This window comes from Rosa rugosa, chromosome 2 (genome assembly GCF_958449725.1).
Source record: "Rosa rugosa chromosome 2, drRosRugo1.1, whole genome shotgun sequence".
Taxonomy (NCBI): Eukaryota; Viridiplantae; Streptophyta; class Magnoliopsida; order Rosales; family Rosaceae; genus Rosa; species Rosa rugosa.
Window position 1 is genome coordinate 40,074,658 of NC_084821.1, and position 15,452 is coordinate 40,090,109.

At 39.3% G+C, this 15,452-nt stretch overlaps 2 protein-coding genes and 1 long non-coding RNA gene across 3 annotated transcripts; all 3 read left to right on the forward strand.

The window, feature by feature from the left end:
- The first annotated feature begins 2,019 nt into the window (after window positions 1-2,019).
- On the forward strand, window positions 2,020-9,559 carry LOC133730737 (uncharacterized). The gene is made up of 8 exons (XM_062158273.1): window positions 2,020-2,371; window positions 4,282-4,407; window positions 4,900-4,971; window positions 6,096-7,609; window positions 7,728-8,606; window positions 8,698-8,803; window positions 8,898-8,991; window positions 9,213-9,559. Exons 4-8 carry the CDS (start codon window positions 6,096-6,098, stop codon window positions 9,557-9,559), a joined length of 2,940 nt encoding a protein of 979 aa, XP_062014257.1. The 5' UTR covers window positions 2,020-2,371; window positions 4,282-4,407; window positions 4,900-4,971.
- A 1,195-nt stretch (window positions 9,560-10,754) lies between these two features.
- Window positions 10,755-13,058, forward strand: LOC133730738 (uncharacterized). Its single transcript, XM_062158274.1, has 6 exons — window positions 10,755-10,848; window positions 10,929-11,042; window positions 11,128-11,547; window positions 11,625-11,879; window positions 12,376-12,639; window positions 12,768-13,058. The coding sequence occupies exons 1-6, from the start codon at window positions 10,810-10,812 to the stop codon at window positions 13,056-13,058; spliced, it is 1,383 nt and encodes a 460-aa protein (XP_062014258.1). The 5' UTR covers window positions 10,755-10,809.
- Window positions 13,059-13,735: 677 nt separating this feature from the next.
- On the forward strand, window positions 13,736-14,461 carry LOC133727913 (uncharacterized). The gene is made up of 2 exons (XR_009855431.1): window positions 13,736-13,984; window positions 14,116-14,461. It is a non-coding gene; the product is annotated as an uncharacterized LOC133727913 (long non-coding RNA).
- Window positions 14,462-15,452: the final 991 nt, after the last annotated feature.

Here is a 15,452-nt window from a genome sequence, read left to right on the forward strand (position 1 = left end):
GATCCGTGAGGATCCGACCGTTGGATCATCATTTAATTTCGATCCGACCGTTGGATTGTCGTTTGAGTATGTTTTTGAGTTGTTGGCTAAGTTAAGGTCATGTTTGATTAGGTGATTGACGGTCTTCCTTGGGTGAGCGATTTCGGTGTGTATTGTGTTGAATTGAAGACGCAGCGGGAATATCGAGGTGAGTAAATCGCACATGGTTCATTCACGAACCGAAATTCGGTGATTTTATTTAATTGGGAAATTGTGGAAATTGTTTTATGAAAATAAATATTTGTTTTAAATTATATGGACTTGATCGACTACGGTCCATAGGTAAGGAAAATGTATTTAAACTATAAAAATGAATTTCTAGATTTTATTGCATGTGAACTATAGTTGGTATTAGTGGTCACTCTTGTGTGGGTGACTACGTATATATATATATATTTACGTGGAATATATATTGGATGGTGTGACATCGGGTGAAGTATTGATGTGATTTACTGAGTTATATTTTGAGCATTACCCGTTGGAATATGTGATTTATCTTAGATGTTGTGTTGTCTATGATAATGGGTAATTGAGTAAAGTGCGATAGTTGAGTCGTTGAGATGAATTAAATGAGGAGTCGAGTGAATTGAGGAAAGCAGTCATTCGTAAGGTGAACCTTGGCCCAGGTGACACTTTACGATACAGTTAGAGCTCTAGTCTGTCTGCCATCATACTGCTTGGGGGATAAACGAGTTATCATATGCCCTTGGGTATGACATGACATACTGAATGGGGTGATTAATATAATTAATCATAAGTCTGTAAGTATGATATACTGAATGGGGTAATTAATATAATTAATCATAAGCCTGTAAGTATAATATACTGCATGGGATGATTTATATAAATAAATCATAAGCCTGTGAGTATATATTGAGTAAGAAGTTGTTTATTTTTGAGTAGTCATGATGAGATGTGAGTTGATTGATGCTTGAAGTGACGTTATACACTTCAATTCTTATGCAAAACAAAATTAAAATGTGCTTGAGTTGATTGTGTTACTTTAAATCGTGCAATCCTTTCATTTACTCATACGAGCTTTGCAAAAAGCTTACCGGGTTTGTATTGTTGCAATCCCGGTACACTATTCAAATGGTGTAGCGGGTAATCCTGCAGGTCAGGAGAATCAGGGCGGTGATCGAGCGAGTTAGAGTATTTGTTATAGTTTTACAGCATTTGTAATAGTGAGGTGAGTTAAGCTCATTGAGCCTTACAATTTGATTTGGTGAGAGTGTGTTGTAATAAATAACTTGAGGATTTGATTTATTGTAATATTGAGAGGTGTGAAGTGTGGTTGTTTGTGAGGAAAAAATTCAGGACGTTAATTGTAATTGTTATTATTCATGTTTCGGATTTGAATTGATTATTCAAAATTCGGGGCGTGACAAGATTATTGTACAACAGTTATAAGGATTTGTCTGTTGTCTGAATGAAAAAAAAATTTCCCCCTCACCTTGCTCAAATTTGGGTCGAAATTTTGACTCACCTTGCACAACAGTATAGTTGTATATGTTGTATGAGAGTAAGTTGCAAAATAACATACAACACATTTTTTTGTTTCCGTTGTGCAAGTTTGGAAGAAAATCACATGTACCCCAAAATGTGAGTGAGTAGCCCCAAAAAGGCCAATATTTGAGTGAAATGCTGGTACACGATAGTAAGCTCCTACAACGGAATGACTTATTTTTGTTGTATGAATGTGCGATGGTAATCCTAGGCGGGAAAAATGAGTTTGTCCCTTTGCACTAGGCGGGAGATTTGCTAGTTGGATCTCTAAGCTGAAGTTTCATTGTATATTATCAGACAACCAAAATTATTTTGTGTGTTGTCTGAATTGGTTATACACATAAAAAACTAAACTTAAATGCACTTTGTCTACCACACTCTGACAAGAATTAATAGGGCATATTGTCTCCCATCTTCGACAAAACAGCAAAACTTAAATGTACTTGGTCGTTTTCAACACTGGGGTAGCTAGTCTTCGACAAAAACCGGAAAACTCATATCTCAAAGCAAAACCCCCGCCGTGTTCTTCTCTTTACGGATCGAACCCATCTTCATCTCCAAACCCATCTTCTTCTCATAACCCATCTTCTTAGAACACCATCTTCTGAAAACACGAGATTAGGGTTTTCAATTTGGGGATTTGGAGGAGGAGGAAAAAGGGGGAGGGGGGAATTTCTCGGTACATTAATCGATAAATCTGGATGAAGAAGATGAGGAGGAAGACGAAGACTCAACAATAACAAGAACAACGAGCTGGGTTACTTGGAACAGTAGCGGAAGAAGATCATCGTTGATATCCTCTGCCCGAGGTGGTCTGTTTGTCAAGGTAAAGTTTGGAATTGGGCAAAAATACTTGAGCTGCATGTGTTTGAATTCTATTTTTGTTTCGTTTAGGAATTTGGGGTGAGTGCGACTTCCTTAATTGGTACTGCATGTGCAATCATTCATATTCTTCTCTTTGGTTGTTCTAACTTTACCTTGTTAGATGATTGTCAAGTCCTCCGATTTCTGTCAGGTGTTAAAGAGATGGGTATATTTTCAAATGTAAATGTTAGTTGTCCAAAAGTGGGTGCCATCTTTGTTTGGTGAAAGACCATTCTTTTTACTCTGTTAATTCTTGGTAGATTATACTTATTTGATCGTTTTGTTAATTGGTTTGTGGACTTTGTGGTTAGTAGTTGTTTATTGAATTGTTGGAGAAATCTTTTCTTTATTATGTTTTGTATGAACAACCTGGTTGTAATTTAGATATGGATTAAATTCAGTTTACCCCCCTGAACTTTGGGCCTAAAATCAGACTGGTCCCTAAACTTTTTTTTTAATCAGATTGGTCCTTGTACTCTCAAACAACATCACCCGAGTCCAAATTCTCCAAATGTGACGTCATAGGCTGAGTTGGACCCGACAAGGGGGCCCACACTTCAGCTTTTTAATCCCTGAAAGAGGGCATAATGGAAATTTCCATTTTAATATAATTTCTTTTCTTTTTTTTTCTCTCTCTCTCTCTCTCCCTTCTTCTTCTTCTTCTAATCTATATCGCCGAAACCTCTTTCTCAGTCTTTCCCTCATCTTCTTCCTCCACCTCCACCACCACTTGATCTCCCTGATCCACCTTCACGCCGAAAACCTCCGACGCCATTTTTTCGTTGTGCCCAAAGCGATTTAGAGACGACTACCAAACCAAACCACCACAACCACCGTAGGAGGAGGAGGAGGAGGAGCGATCGGCTATGTCGGAAGGAAGCGGAAGCGGAAGCGTCGTCGGCGGAGGAGGGGGGTGGGATTTTCAATTGCCGGACGAGATCATGGCGGTGTTTCCGAGCGACCCGTACGAGCAGCTGGATCTGGCGAGGAAGATCATGTAGATGGCGATAGTTGCTGGGTTTCAAATCTCGAAGCGGAGGTCGGGAGGCTGAGGCAGAAGCTGAATTTGGACGCTGGGTGGTCAGCTGTAGACGCGGGGTGGGCTGCTGCAGGGGAGGAGGATGCGCAGGCCGGTTGTGCGCAGGAGAAAAGGCCAGTATGGGTTGGCAGCACAGCAGCAAGGGATGGGCGGTGGTGGGATGTGCGCGCAGAGGCTAGGCGAGAACGAGGATCTGGGCTCCTCCGTCGCCGGCGTAACCTGAATTGCTCCAATCCGATATCTGTGCAGGTTCCGGTTCTAGTTTTCGGAGCTCCTTGGATTGGGGTGTGGAAGATCTCGCGAGTGTGAGGATCTGAGGTTTGTGATGATTTGAAGGATTTTGGTGTGATGATCTGACGGTTGGTGAGAAATTTCAGTTTGGTGTTACGGCGGTGGTCGTCGATATAGAGGAGGAGAAGAAGAGGGGGGGGGGGGGGGAGAAAGAGTAGAGAAAAAATAAAAATAAAAATTAGAAATTATATTAAAATGGAAATGTCCATTTTGCCCTCCTTAAGGGCTTAAAAAGCTGAAGTGTGGGCCCCCTTGTCAGGTCCAACTCAGCTTATGACGTCACATTTGGAGAATTTGGACTCGGATGATGTTGTTTGAGAGTACAAGGACCAGTCTGATTAAAAAAAAAGTTTAGGGACTAGTCTGATTTTAGGCCCAAAGTTCAGGGGGGTAAACTGAATTTAATCCTTTAGATATTCTTGTTGTCTGTTGGTACTTAGTAAATCTTCTTGAGTGGAAACCTATGTATGTGTGTGCATTGAATGAAACAAGTGTAGATTTTTGTTGTCGTTCTGAAGTTGGTTTTGGTTTTCGAGTTGCAGGGAGGAATCGAAGTTCTAAGAACAACAAATCTGGGTCGAAATTTGCTTCTGATTCTAAAAGTGGATCTCGAAAGAAAATTGAATGTCAATGTTGTAGGATACCATTCCCCTTTTGTTGAACTTCAGGTGTGTTTTTTTGACTCAAGGATTATTCGTATTATGAGCTCAAATTGCAGTTCGTTTTGTAATGTATACTACACAGTGTTTGAGAGCAAAAGAACTGAACTTTTTTAGAGGTAGACTTATGAGAGTGAAACTGGTTTTCCTGTTTTTTTTTTTTTTACATATAGTAATTAAGTTAAAAGTATAAATAAACCGCCTTGTGTTCTGTTCTTGTAATCAAGATATGTAATTGAAGTACATAGTAATGTGAACTGGTCAATGAGGGTGGCTTATATGTTGAGTTCTTTTCCCACTTTTGACAATGTGAATAACTTTGATAATGCATTGAGTTTTGGTGAAGTATTGATGTAGGGATTTCAGTTCTCTATTAATTTAGTCTGGATATGCTTTTGGTTTATACAAAACAGGAGTATTTAATTTTGAAGGTCCGCCTTAAATTCTCGGCTCCATGTTTTGGTTTTGGTTTTGCTTTTAACCACTGCTTTTGTTGTATAGGGTTTTATCCATTAGAGTTGGGAGATTGAAGCTGGCTAGAGTTAAGCAAGAGTATTGCTGGGAGCTTAACTGGTAAGGTTTTCTGTCAAAAATGATTCTTTGTATTCTTTATATCATTCATAAAAAATGGTTGTGTTTTTTTATGATCTATGTTGTTTGTTTATTGAAATAGGCTGCTATATCTCTGTGAGGGCAGTAAGCTTTTGTAGAAAACAATAAAATATTACATCAAACTAAGTGTGGAGCATGTTTATTAGTTGGGAAAATGTTGTCCAAACATTTTGGTATGGTTTGACTTGGTGTCTTATGGTTATGCATTGATCTGCATTTACCATGATTAATTAATGCATTTTGAATATATAAGATAGGTAGGCTACTAGAAGTTTATTAAAAGAGATGCATTTCGTCATATCCATATATTTATGCTAATTGTTGTTTAGATCATGTATTGACTGAACTAATTTGATGTTGAGTATCTATATATTTCTGAGCACAGTTAAGGTACTTTTTGAATGAATTTTTGGTCGAACAATTTTGTTTTTGTTAACGTTAGAGATCCGAGGGGCCTCTAGTTAGCTTTAGAGAGAGAGGGAGAGAGAGAGAGAGAGAGAGTGACACAAGATGTATAGTGGTTCGTCTCCCGCCTTAGCGGGAAACTACGTCCACTTGAATGTTACACTAGTGTGTTGAGCCTTGCGGCCCAAGGGGATTACAAAAGATGTAATGGGATGGTGTTTAAGTGAGAGGAGGCATTCCTTTTATAAGTGAAGGAATGCTTCTCCTTTACATTTTCTTAGATGTGGGATGACTAAAATCACTATTCTAGTCTAGAAAAGCATATTGTGGAGGCAACTTGGCAAGGCCGGGAAGGTGGCTTCCCGGCGACCGATTTGCGACTTCCGGATACCGTAGCGTAGCTTGAACATAGGGCCACAATATGCATGTCTCGGTTGGGCCTCACCATGTCTTGTGGGTGTCCCAAAGAGGGTGTTACTTATGCTTGGTGATGTAGTAAACTAGTCATGCTAGTAGGTATCTACAGTTTTTTAGTTCTCTGACATGTAAATTGGTTTATATAGATGCTTTGCTTAGTCACTCGATATCGGAGTATATATAAATGCAAGTTGCTGTCTTTTTTAAATGGTTTGGTAAATGTAGGTCTGGTTTGTGTTATAAATTAGTTTCGTGTAATGTAGATGGATAGGTCATGGATGCATGCTGATAGGAGGTCTTATGAATATAAGCTAGGAGTGAAGGAGTTTTGTCAGTTTGATGTTGATAATGCTAGAGACCCTAATCGCATTTGTTGTCCTTGCACAAAATGTGGAAATGTGAAAGACTTTTCTGCACAAGTGATAAAGGATCACTTGTTTCTAAATGGGATAGACGTAGGTTATGATAAATGGACAGAACATGGGGAGGTTATGGTACAGTCAGAATCAGATAGTGATATTGATAGCGCAGAGACAAAGGGTGTTGAATCTGAATCTGTGGAGGGTAATGTGGGGGCAGATTATGAAGTACAATTAGATAGTGATGTGGAGTTGGAAGGCAATGAGAATGATGAGCTTTCAACTGAGTGTAATGAATTCAGGCAGTTTGTAGAAGATGCCAACAAACCCTTATACCCTGGTTGCAATAGGCACACAAAGATGAATGTGTTGGTTAGGCTTTACAACTTGAAAGCGAAGCATGGTATGAGTGATGCAGCATACTCCGACTGGTTGATTGCCTTTGCTGAATTTCTGCCCATAGGAAACGAGATACCTGCCTCTGTGTACGAGGCAAAGAAGACTTTGAGTGCATTGGGAACGGATTACACCAAAATACACGCTTGCCCGAATGACTGTATTCTATATAGAAAACAGTATGCTGATGAAATGTGTTGTCCTACATGTGGTATTTCTAGGTGGGAAGTCTGCAAAAACAAAAAAGAAAGGGAGGGAGTACCTGCAAAAGTGTTGTGGTACTTTCCACCGATTCCTAGGTTCAAAAGAATGTTTCAATTGATTGAAACATCGAAGAGTTTAACTTGGCATGCCACCAACAGAAACCAGGATGGCTTAATTCGGCATCCTGCAGATTCTGCATCTTGGAAGTTGGTAGATGATAAATGGCCAGATTTTGGTAATGAGCCACAAAACCTACGGCTTGCATTGTCATCAGATTGGTTCAATCCCCATAGTTCCTTAAGTAGCAAGTATAGTTGTTGGCCCGTTATTTTGGTAACCTATAATCTGCCTCCATGGTTGGTAATGAAGAGGAAACACATGATGCTGACCTTATTGATATCGGGCCCTAAACAACCGGGAAACGACATTGATGTTTACCTTGAACCGTTAATAGATGACTTGAAGCTGTTATGGGAAGGGGTGAATGGATTTTACGATGCCATTAAGAATGAAACTTTTACCCTTAGGGCTTTACTGTTCTGGACAATCAATGATTTTCCAGCTTATGGTAACCTTTCAGGAAGTATAGTGAAAGGCTATAATGCATGCCCTATTTGCCTTGATAAAATAGAACCTACAAGGCTAGTTCATGGAGGAAAGATGGCCTACACCATTCATCGGCGGTTTTTAGGAAGACACCATCCTTATCGAAAGCTAAGGGTTGTTTTCAATAACCGGCCAGAACATGCAACAGCTCCAGTGCCGTTGAGTGGAGAAGAATTGTTGAGGAGGTTGGAGGAGGAAGTTCCACAGTGGCCGTTTGGAAAAAAAAAAACCTCCTCCTACTTATAGGGGTGCTGAGGATGAAACCAGGCCATGTTGGAAGAAGAAGTCGATATTCTTTGAGCTTGAATATTGGAAGTATCTCCCTGTTAGGCACTGCCTTGATGTCATGCACATTGAAAAAAATGTGTGTGATAGTCTAATAGGGACGTTGTTGAACATTCCCGGAAAAACCAAGGACGGACTGAAAACTCGTTTGGATTTGGCGGAAATGGGTATAAGGCAACAACTGCACCCAAATCTAGATGGTCCAAAAAAGAAGCGCTTGCCATTGGCAAGCTGGAACCTAACAGTAGATGAAAAAAAATGTATGTGTGGATCATTTCATGGCATGAAGGTTCCTGAAAACTATTGTTCAAACATTTTAAGCCTTGTTTCAATGGATGATTTGAGGCTGACCGGACTTAAGTCCCATGATTGTCATGCCTTAATGCAACAGCTACTCCCAATTGCTATCCGAGGGGTGTTGGAAAAACCGGTCAGAGTTGTAGTAATCAGGCTTTGCCTTTTTTTTAATGAAATTTGCAGCAAGACTATAGATGCTTCAAGGCTTCCAAAAATACAAAGTGATCTGGTCGAAACTTTGTGTGAGCTTGAGAAGTATTTTCCGCCATCTTTCTTCGACATAATGGTTCATTTAACAGTCCACTTGATTAGAGAAGTTGAGCTATGTGGACCGATTTGTTTTCGATGGATGTACCCTTTCGAAAGGTATATGAAGGTGTGCAAGGGCTATGTTAGAAGTAAAAGGCATCCGGAAGGGTGCATTGCTGAGTGTTATATAGCTGAAGAGGCGGTTGAGTTCTTAGCTGAACTTCTCCTTGATGACAAGACTGTTGGCATCCCAAAAGAAAACTACATAGTTGACAAGCCTACCTCTGGTGCAACTGTTGAGTCAGTTTATGGCAAAGAATTTCAACAAGCTCATCTATGCGTGCTTCAAAACACTGATGAATTTAGAAGCTACTTTTTGTAAGTCAATCATTAAATTCTGTTTTTTACAGTTTTGTTTATTTTGTTGTTCTAATGCTTATACACTAACACTTTACAAATATTCTTGTAGGGAACACACGGAGCATTTGAAGAGGGAGTTTCCCAAGTACAAAAAGAATAAAAAATGGCTGGTGGACAAACAAAACATGACTTTTGCCCAGTGGGTGAAGGAGAGGGTAAGTATTCTCCATTTCATGTATATAATTGTAGATAGAAATGTTTTGGATGATTTGAGCACAGAAATGTTGACTGTTTTATTTTATTTTGTAGGTTGAATCACAGCTTGCAGAACCAGGTTGTGACATCCCCGAGATTGTGAGGTGGCTAGCAGATGAACCAAGCAATGAAGTCCCGAAGTTTAGTGGTTACCTAATAGGGGGGTGCAATATAACAATAAGTTTCGCGATGATCTTCGGTCGACACAAAGTAGTGGGGTTTATTTGGTTGCCAAAACACCTCAAGTAGCTAGTGCTAGGGACAAAAACCTTATTACTGAAGACATGAGCTTCTATGGGGTGATTGTCGAAATTTGGGAGCTTGACTATGGTCATTTTAGGGTTCCTATTTTTAAGTGTGATTGGGTAGAGAATCAGAAGGGTGTTAGAGTAGATGATCTTGGGTTCACTTTGGTTAATCTGAATAGGAAAGGTTATCTAAACGATAGTTTTGTTTTAGGAAAAAGTGTGGAGCAAATATTTTATGTTGAAGACCCTGTAGATCGTAGGTGGCATGTTGTGGTGAGAGTCCCAAAAAGAGACTACCATGATTCTGTTGAGGATGATGATGTTGGGGACACCATTCTTTCTCACCCCCCCCTCCCCCCCATCGCAACTAAAATGCCTACTATTCAGTCACTTGATAACTCTCCGGATGAGGAGCCAATGGGTTATAGGCGTGCAGGGGATGAGGATATAGTAGTTGAGGGAGAGTAGTTCACATAGTAGTATTCATGTAATTTATAATTGTCATGCGTAAAGGATATTTGGCTCACTAAATGTGTGTTCAACGTTGGTTATTTTCTGTTAAGTTTAATGTACCAAGTTAAAGTTTATGTTATTTTAATTACTCTTACTTTCTGCTTCAATTTGTGTTAAGTGTTTGTTATTTTAATTACTCTTATTTTCTGCACTAATTATGTGTAGTAATATGTGTTAAAGTGTGTTATTTTAAACACTTGCAGATTTATGTACTAATATGTGGTAAGTGTTTGTTATGGAAATGACTATGATTTTTCTGTTTTGCTGTACTAATGGGGCTAACATTTGTGTAGATAATGGCGGGATCACAATCTGCTAGTGTATCGAAGAAGACAAAGTCGAAGGAAAAACGTTCGAAGCCTAAGAAGACCAAGTCTTTGAAGTCACCAACAACATCTTCATTTTCTGATGGATCTCACTCAAATAAGGGAAAGTCCAAAAAGAAAGAAGTTGAACCAACCGGGGGACTAAAGTTGCTGAAGCGGCATGCGGTGACTATGTCACGCATTACAAGCCGCAAGAATCGTACACAGAAGAAGGTTGTTTTATTTAACCGAAAAGGGACCCCTTGTGGGAAGGTGGCTAAGCAAATACAAAGCTACATTGGTGTATTGGCAAGAAGGAAGGTACCGCCAATAAGGGAAAACTGGAAAGCGGCAACTGATGAAGAGAAGAACAAAATCTGGCAACGTGTTCAGGTATACAAATCAGTCTCAGTTTTATTAAGAATTAAAGGTGCAGTTAGTTAGTTTGGTATAATAGTGTTCATTATATTGTTTCAATTTTTCGTTATTTTCTGAACCTTGAACTGATATTTAGCAACGAAACACGCACAGGTTCCATTTTTGATTGGTCCTGAAGCTAAAAAATTGGTCTTGGAATCTGCTGCAACGAAGTGGAGGCAATTCAAGTCTCTACTTACTTCCAAGTACATTATCCCCTATTTGGATGACCATGAAGCCTTGCGATATCCTCCGGATGATTATCCTTTCATATCCTTGCTGACCATTGGACAGAATTTGTGAAAATGCGGACGAATGCCTCATTCTTGGTATAAATGCACTTCTACTAAAATCATTTAGTTGTACAAATATCAAATGCAGTTATGTATATATAGACTTCTCATTTAACTAAGTATCCCTATTTTGCAGGAAAAGCGTCGTGAGCAACAATAGAGGCGCAACTTGAATAAGTATCCTCATAGAATGTCACGTAAGGGATATGCAGGGTTGGAGGATGAGTTGGTTAGTGAAACTGTTTTCTACCTTACTAGTGTGGAGTTTACACCATGCGTAATGCATGCATTAACTATTTCACTTTGTAGGCTACCGGAATGAGTGACGAAGAAGTTGATAGGGCCACTTTGTGGATAAAAGGACGACAAACAAAGGATGGCAGTTTCAAGGATGAGGAGTCAAAAAATACTGCTGAAAAGATAGTAAGTCCAATATAGAAAGCCTATTATGTATGTATAAGGTTTCTGAACATGATATGTGATGATATTTCCTACTCTAAACTCTCAGGCAAACTTGAAGAGAAAGGTTGCTAGTGGAGAACTAAATGTTGAAGGAACAAATGATGTCTTGACATTGGCTTTGGGGACTCTAGAGCATGGGGGAAGAGTGCGGGGAATAGGTGGTTTTGTCACTCCCTCTACTTACTTCCACCTCCCTAAACGTAGAAAGGAGAGCATAGAAGCTACTGTCAGAGTTAGTGTGCAGAAAATATTGTTAGAGGAGAGAGAGAAGATAGTAGAGGAGGCAAGGGAGAAGATACTAGAGGAGGCAAGGGAGAGGATAATTAAGGAAGCGAAAGAAAAAATACTTGCAGAGGAGCGGGCTATGTGGGAGGCTAAGTTTGCTGAACTTGAAGCAAAGGTAAATGGAAAAGAAGGTGCAACTATTCAGCCACATGCATCTGGCCAAGGAAGTTTCTCAAAGACAGTAGATGAGATTGCTCAAGAATCGGATAAAGCTCCGTTGGAAGAAGTAGCGCACAATGTGGATGGAACTAAAATCAGAGCATTTTTGAAGCAATGGAAAACAAAACCCTCATGCATAAAACGAAACGGACAAAGGTGGTTAAGGAAGGTAGGTTGGATAAACGTCTTTGCTCCAAGGGAGGTAATGAGTTTCCCAAGTTGGTTGAGAAAGTAGTTATCAACCGTGATGATGTCACTGAGGCTGTTGAAGAAAATGTCAATCTGACCAAGGAGCCGGAGAATGAGGAGGGGGTAGAATACGTGGATTTGACGATGTGTCCACCCACATCAAAGGTAATTTGGTTTTACTTAACGCCAATACTGAATTGGAAAAGATCAAAGTTCAATTATCAAAGCTAAACCAGTGGGTCATTTCATGATTTTTCAAAAAAACTGTACTTGTTTTACTCTCAGTTTTTGGTAGCTTAAAGGTGAATCTTCAATGATCATTTTGAACTTGGTTTCGTGAAAAACGGAGCTGAAGTGAGTCCGTTATGCTATTTTTAACTTACTGCACTGTTTCAGAATTTCTCATGTAATTAGCTTTTCTGTCACGCCCCATATTGTTTGACAATTCATTTCAAGTGCAAATAGCATGAAACTCTGGAAAATAGTATCTTTGAATGTCTACTTGAAATCTGGAAAGTTGTGCTGCAAATCGCAGAAACAATAGTTGTTGGTGAATAACTGTTATTCCTGTTTCCAATTTTTTGAAACTGTCTCAAGCTTGCAGCTTATTGTTACAAACAGCTATAAATCTTGTTTTTTTTTGTCTACATTGTAGTCAAAGGTAGCTGAGGTTGAATGCAAGTTGGCAATAGGTTCTGTTGAACATATTGTTGCTTGTGCCACTGTTATGGAGTGCAAGGATCCTTCCCAACTCGTTCATGGCACTCCACTAGGGGATGGCAATGTGCGCGTTTCTATCTATGCCGCGCCTGAGGAGAAAGCAAAAGTGCCATTTCCTGTGAAAGATGAAATTGAAACAGTGAAGCAGGCTATGGGGAGTTGGGTAGCATGGCCTAAACACCTAGTCATAAAATCACATCTCAAGGTAAAAACTCAGTCTAATTCAATCTATAGATACTTTGGTAACATTCAATTGTTTATAGAAATTCACATAGCTTTAGATATGCAGCATATATTTATGATATATACCTCACATTTATTTTCTTATTGTAGAAACCTCCCAAGGATAGTGCTGAAAAGAAGAAGAAAAGGAAAGAGATAGGGGAAGAGGACTCGGAGATTGAATTTGGCTTGGCTAAATTGGCACCATCATTACCAGCTTCATTGAAGATGTTATGTTTGTGGGGTGAAGATGCATTCAAAGATGGGCATACAATCAGCTTCTACATGGAGCCTGAAGTGTTTGGATTTTCTCGCAAGACTTATATATTGGGAAAAGATGTTCGGCGACTGACAAGCATGAGGGAATTAACTGGAACTTGCATTGTAGTGTACCAGAGGTAGAAAATATGCAGTACTGTTATTATATATATATATATATATATATATATATATATATATATATATATATATATATTTTTTTTTTTTTTTTTTTTTTTTTTCTTTCTTTCTCCCCAATGCCTTGATAAGAAATGCAGTTGCTGAAACTTACTGACTTGGTGTAAATGTTTGTTATCAAGTACCTCTATGATCAGTTGAAGGCTTATAAAATGCTTGACATGGTTGCATTTGTTGACCCTTCACTTGTTGGTGCTGTGGGGTGTGGGAATGGAACTGTCAGGTCCCAACACATCAAAGATAGGCTTGCAACTGCTAAACCAGGACAGATGTTCATGTTGCCATTTAACTCGGGGTAAGTTCACGAAGGTTTGCAAACTTTCATAAGTAACTTGTGTCTGAACAAAAAAATTTAGTGTTCAGGATATATGACATTTTGCATGCATGTAGTGATCATTGGACTTTGACACTTGTTGATCCGGACAAACAAAGCGCCTATTTTATGGACCCGCTAAAAAGACGCTTACGTATAGGAGATTGGATGTCTATCGTGGAAACGTAAGTCGCTTGTTTACATATTGATCACACATGCCTCAATTTTATAAAATCTGTTGAATACACTTGTTGCCTCCTTCCCTATATGGTACATCATCGATTATATTGTTGTTTTGGTGTAGTGCTATGCGTATGTATAATGCTGAAAAGAAAAGGCAAGGCCGGAGTTCAGTCCAATGGAAAAATTTGGTTGTAAGCTTCACTACTTCTGATTTTCAGAAAACAATGTTTCATTTTGTCCGATTTCACTTCTTGAGTCATTTGATTGTGTTTAGGGCATTCCTCCCCAACCTAGCAACAAGGAGTGTGGATACTTTATCATGCGATACATGAGAGATATCATTGAGGATAAAGACATGTCATTATTTCCTACGAAGGTATCGACATATATATATAGCTATAAATATAGTCACTTGACTCAATTTCTCAGAACTTTGTTATTATGTCCATGCCTTATTCACCAAAAAGTTTGGTCACTAATCCTTTTGATATAATAAACTGATTTCAGTGGGAGAGGAGAGGCAGCAACCAATACACCCAAGCAGATATTGATCAAGTGCGAAATGAGTGGGGGAAGTTTGTTGTCAACACATATGTGCATGAGCCTTGAAGTAGCGCGCTTGTTGCTAGTACAATTTTGATAAGGAAAGCATCTTTTTTGTGCTTCTCTGCTGGTACATTGTCATGCACCATGTGGCATGTTTTGGAACAATACATATATGTGTATCAGCTTTTTGATGTCCCAAGTAGATGGGCATGCACTAGAATTCTTTTCTTGTTTAAAATGTTGGTTTTCTTATTTGGAAATGCACCTCTTTTGCTTTTGAAGTTTAAAGTATTGGTTAGATTACTCATTTGATGGTTTCCAATATTCGTGTTTGATGGAGTACTGTTCATTTGGTATAAATAGACGAAATGAATGCACAATCTAATTCAGGAATGGGATGTTCAAATGATCACACAACAGAATATCTATAATGTCGACTGCCCGTTGTCTGAATGGCCGAAAATGGGGCAGAAACTGATTGCCATCATTCATATCACACATCGGTTTTTAACAAATCAGTGTATTCTAATTTCTACTCACACAACAGAAGCAACTAAACTCAGTTGTCCTAAACATTAATCATACAACAGAAGCAATTGAACTCTGTTGTCCAAAAACTAAATCAGACAACAGTTGCAATTGAACTCCGCTGTCCCAAATGTTGATCATACAACAGATATAGTCCAAGCACTGAAGTTTAAGGATCAATCAGACAATACAAAAAATAAAAATATGTTGTCTGATATGGTTAACATACAACAGCTTGAAACCACGCACTGTTGTCTTAAGGAAGCGCTTCAACTGCTGCGCAGCTGCGCATGGCATCTTCCGAGCCATCTGTCGAGCCATCACACAACAGTTATACCACATACCCATTGCCTGTTTGTTTATCAGACCACTGTGTTCCACCGTTGTCTGAATTTTCAATAGACAACGGCTCGCTCTACAACTGTGGCACTCCAAATCAGACAACAGTTTATGTGTGTCGTCTGATACGTTTTTTGGCATAGTGATGGTAGCCTGTTCATACCTACACTAGCAAGCTAGTTCTCTACATCACCAAGCATAAGTAACACCCACTTTGGGACATCCACAAGACATGGCAAGGCCCAACCGAGACATACATCGTGTAGCCCTATGTTCAGGCTACGCGGCGGTATCCGGAAGTCACAAATCCGCCACCGGGAAGCCACCTTCCCGCCCCTGCCAAGATGTCACCACAACATAGCTTTCTACATGCTTCTAAGCTTTCTATACTAGAATTATGTGAAAACTTATCCCACATCGAAGAATAAGTA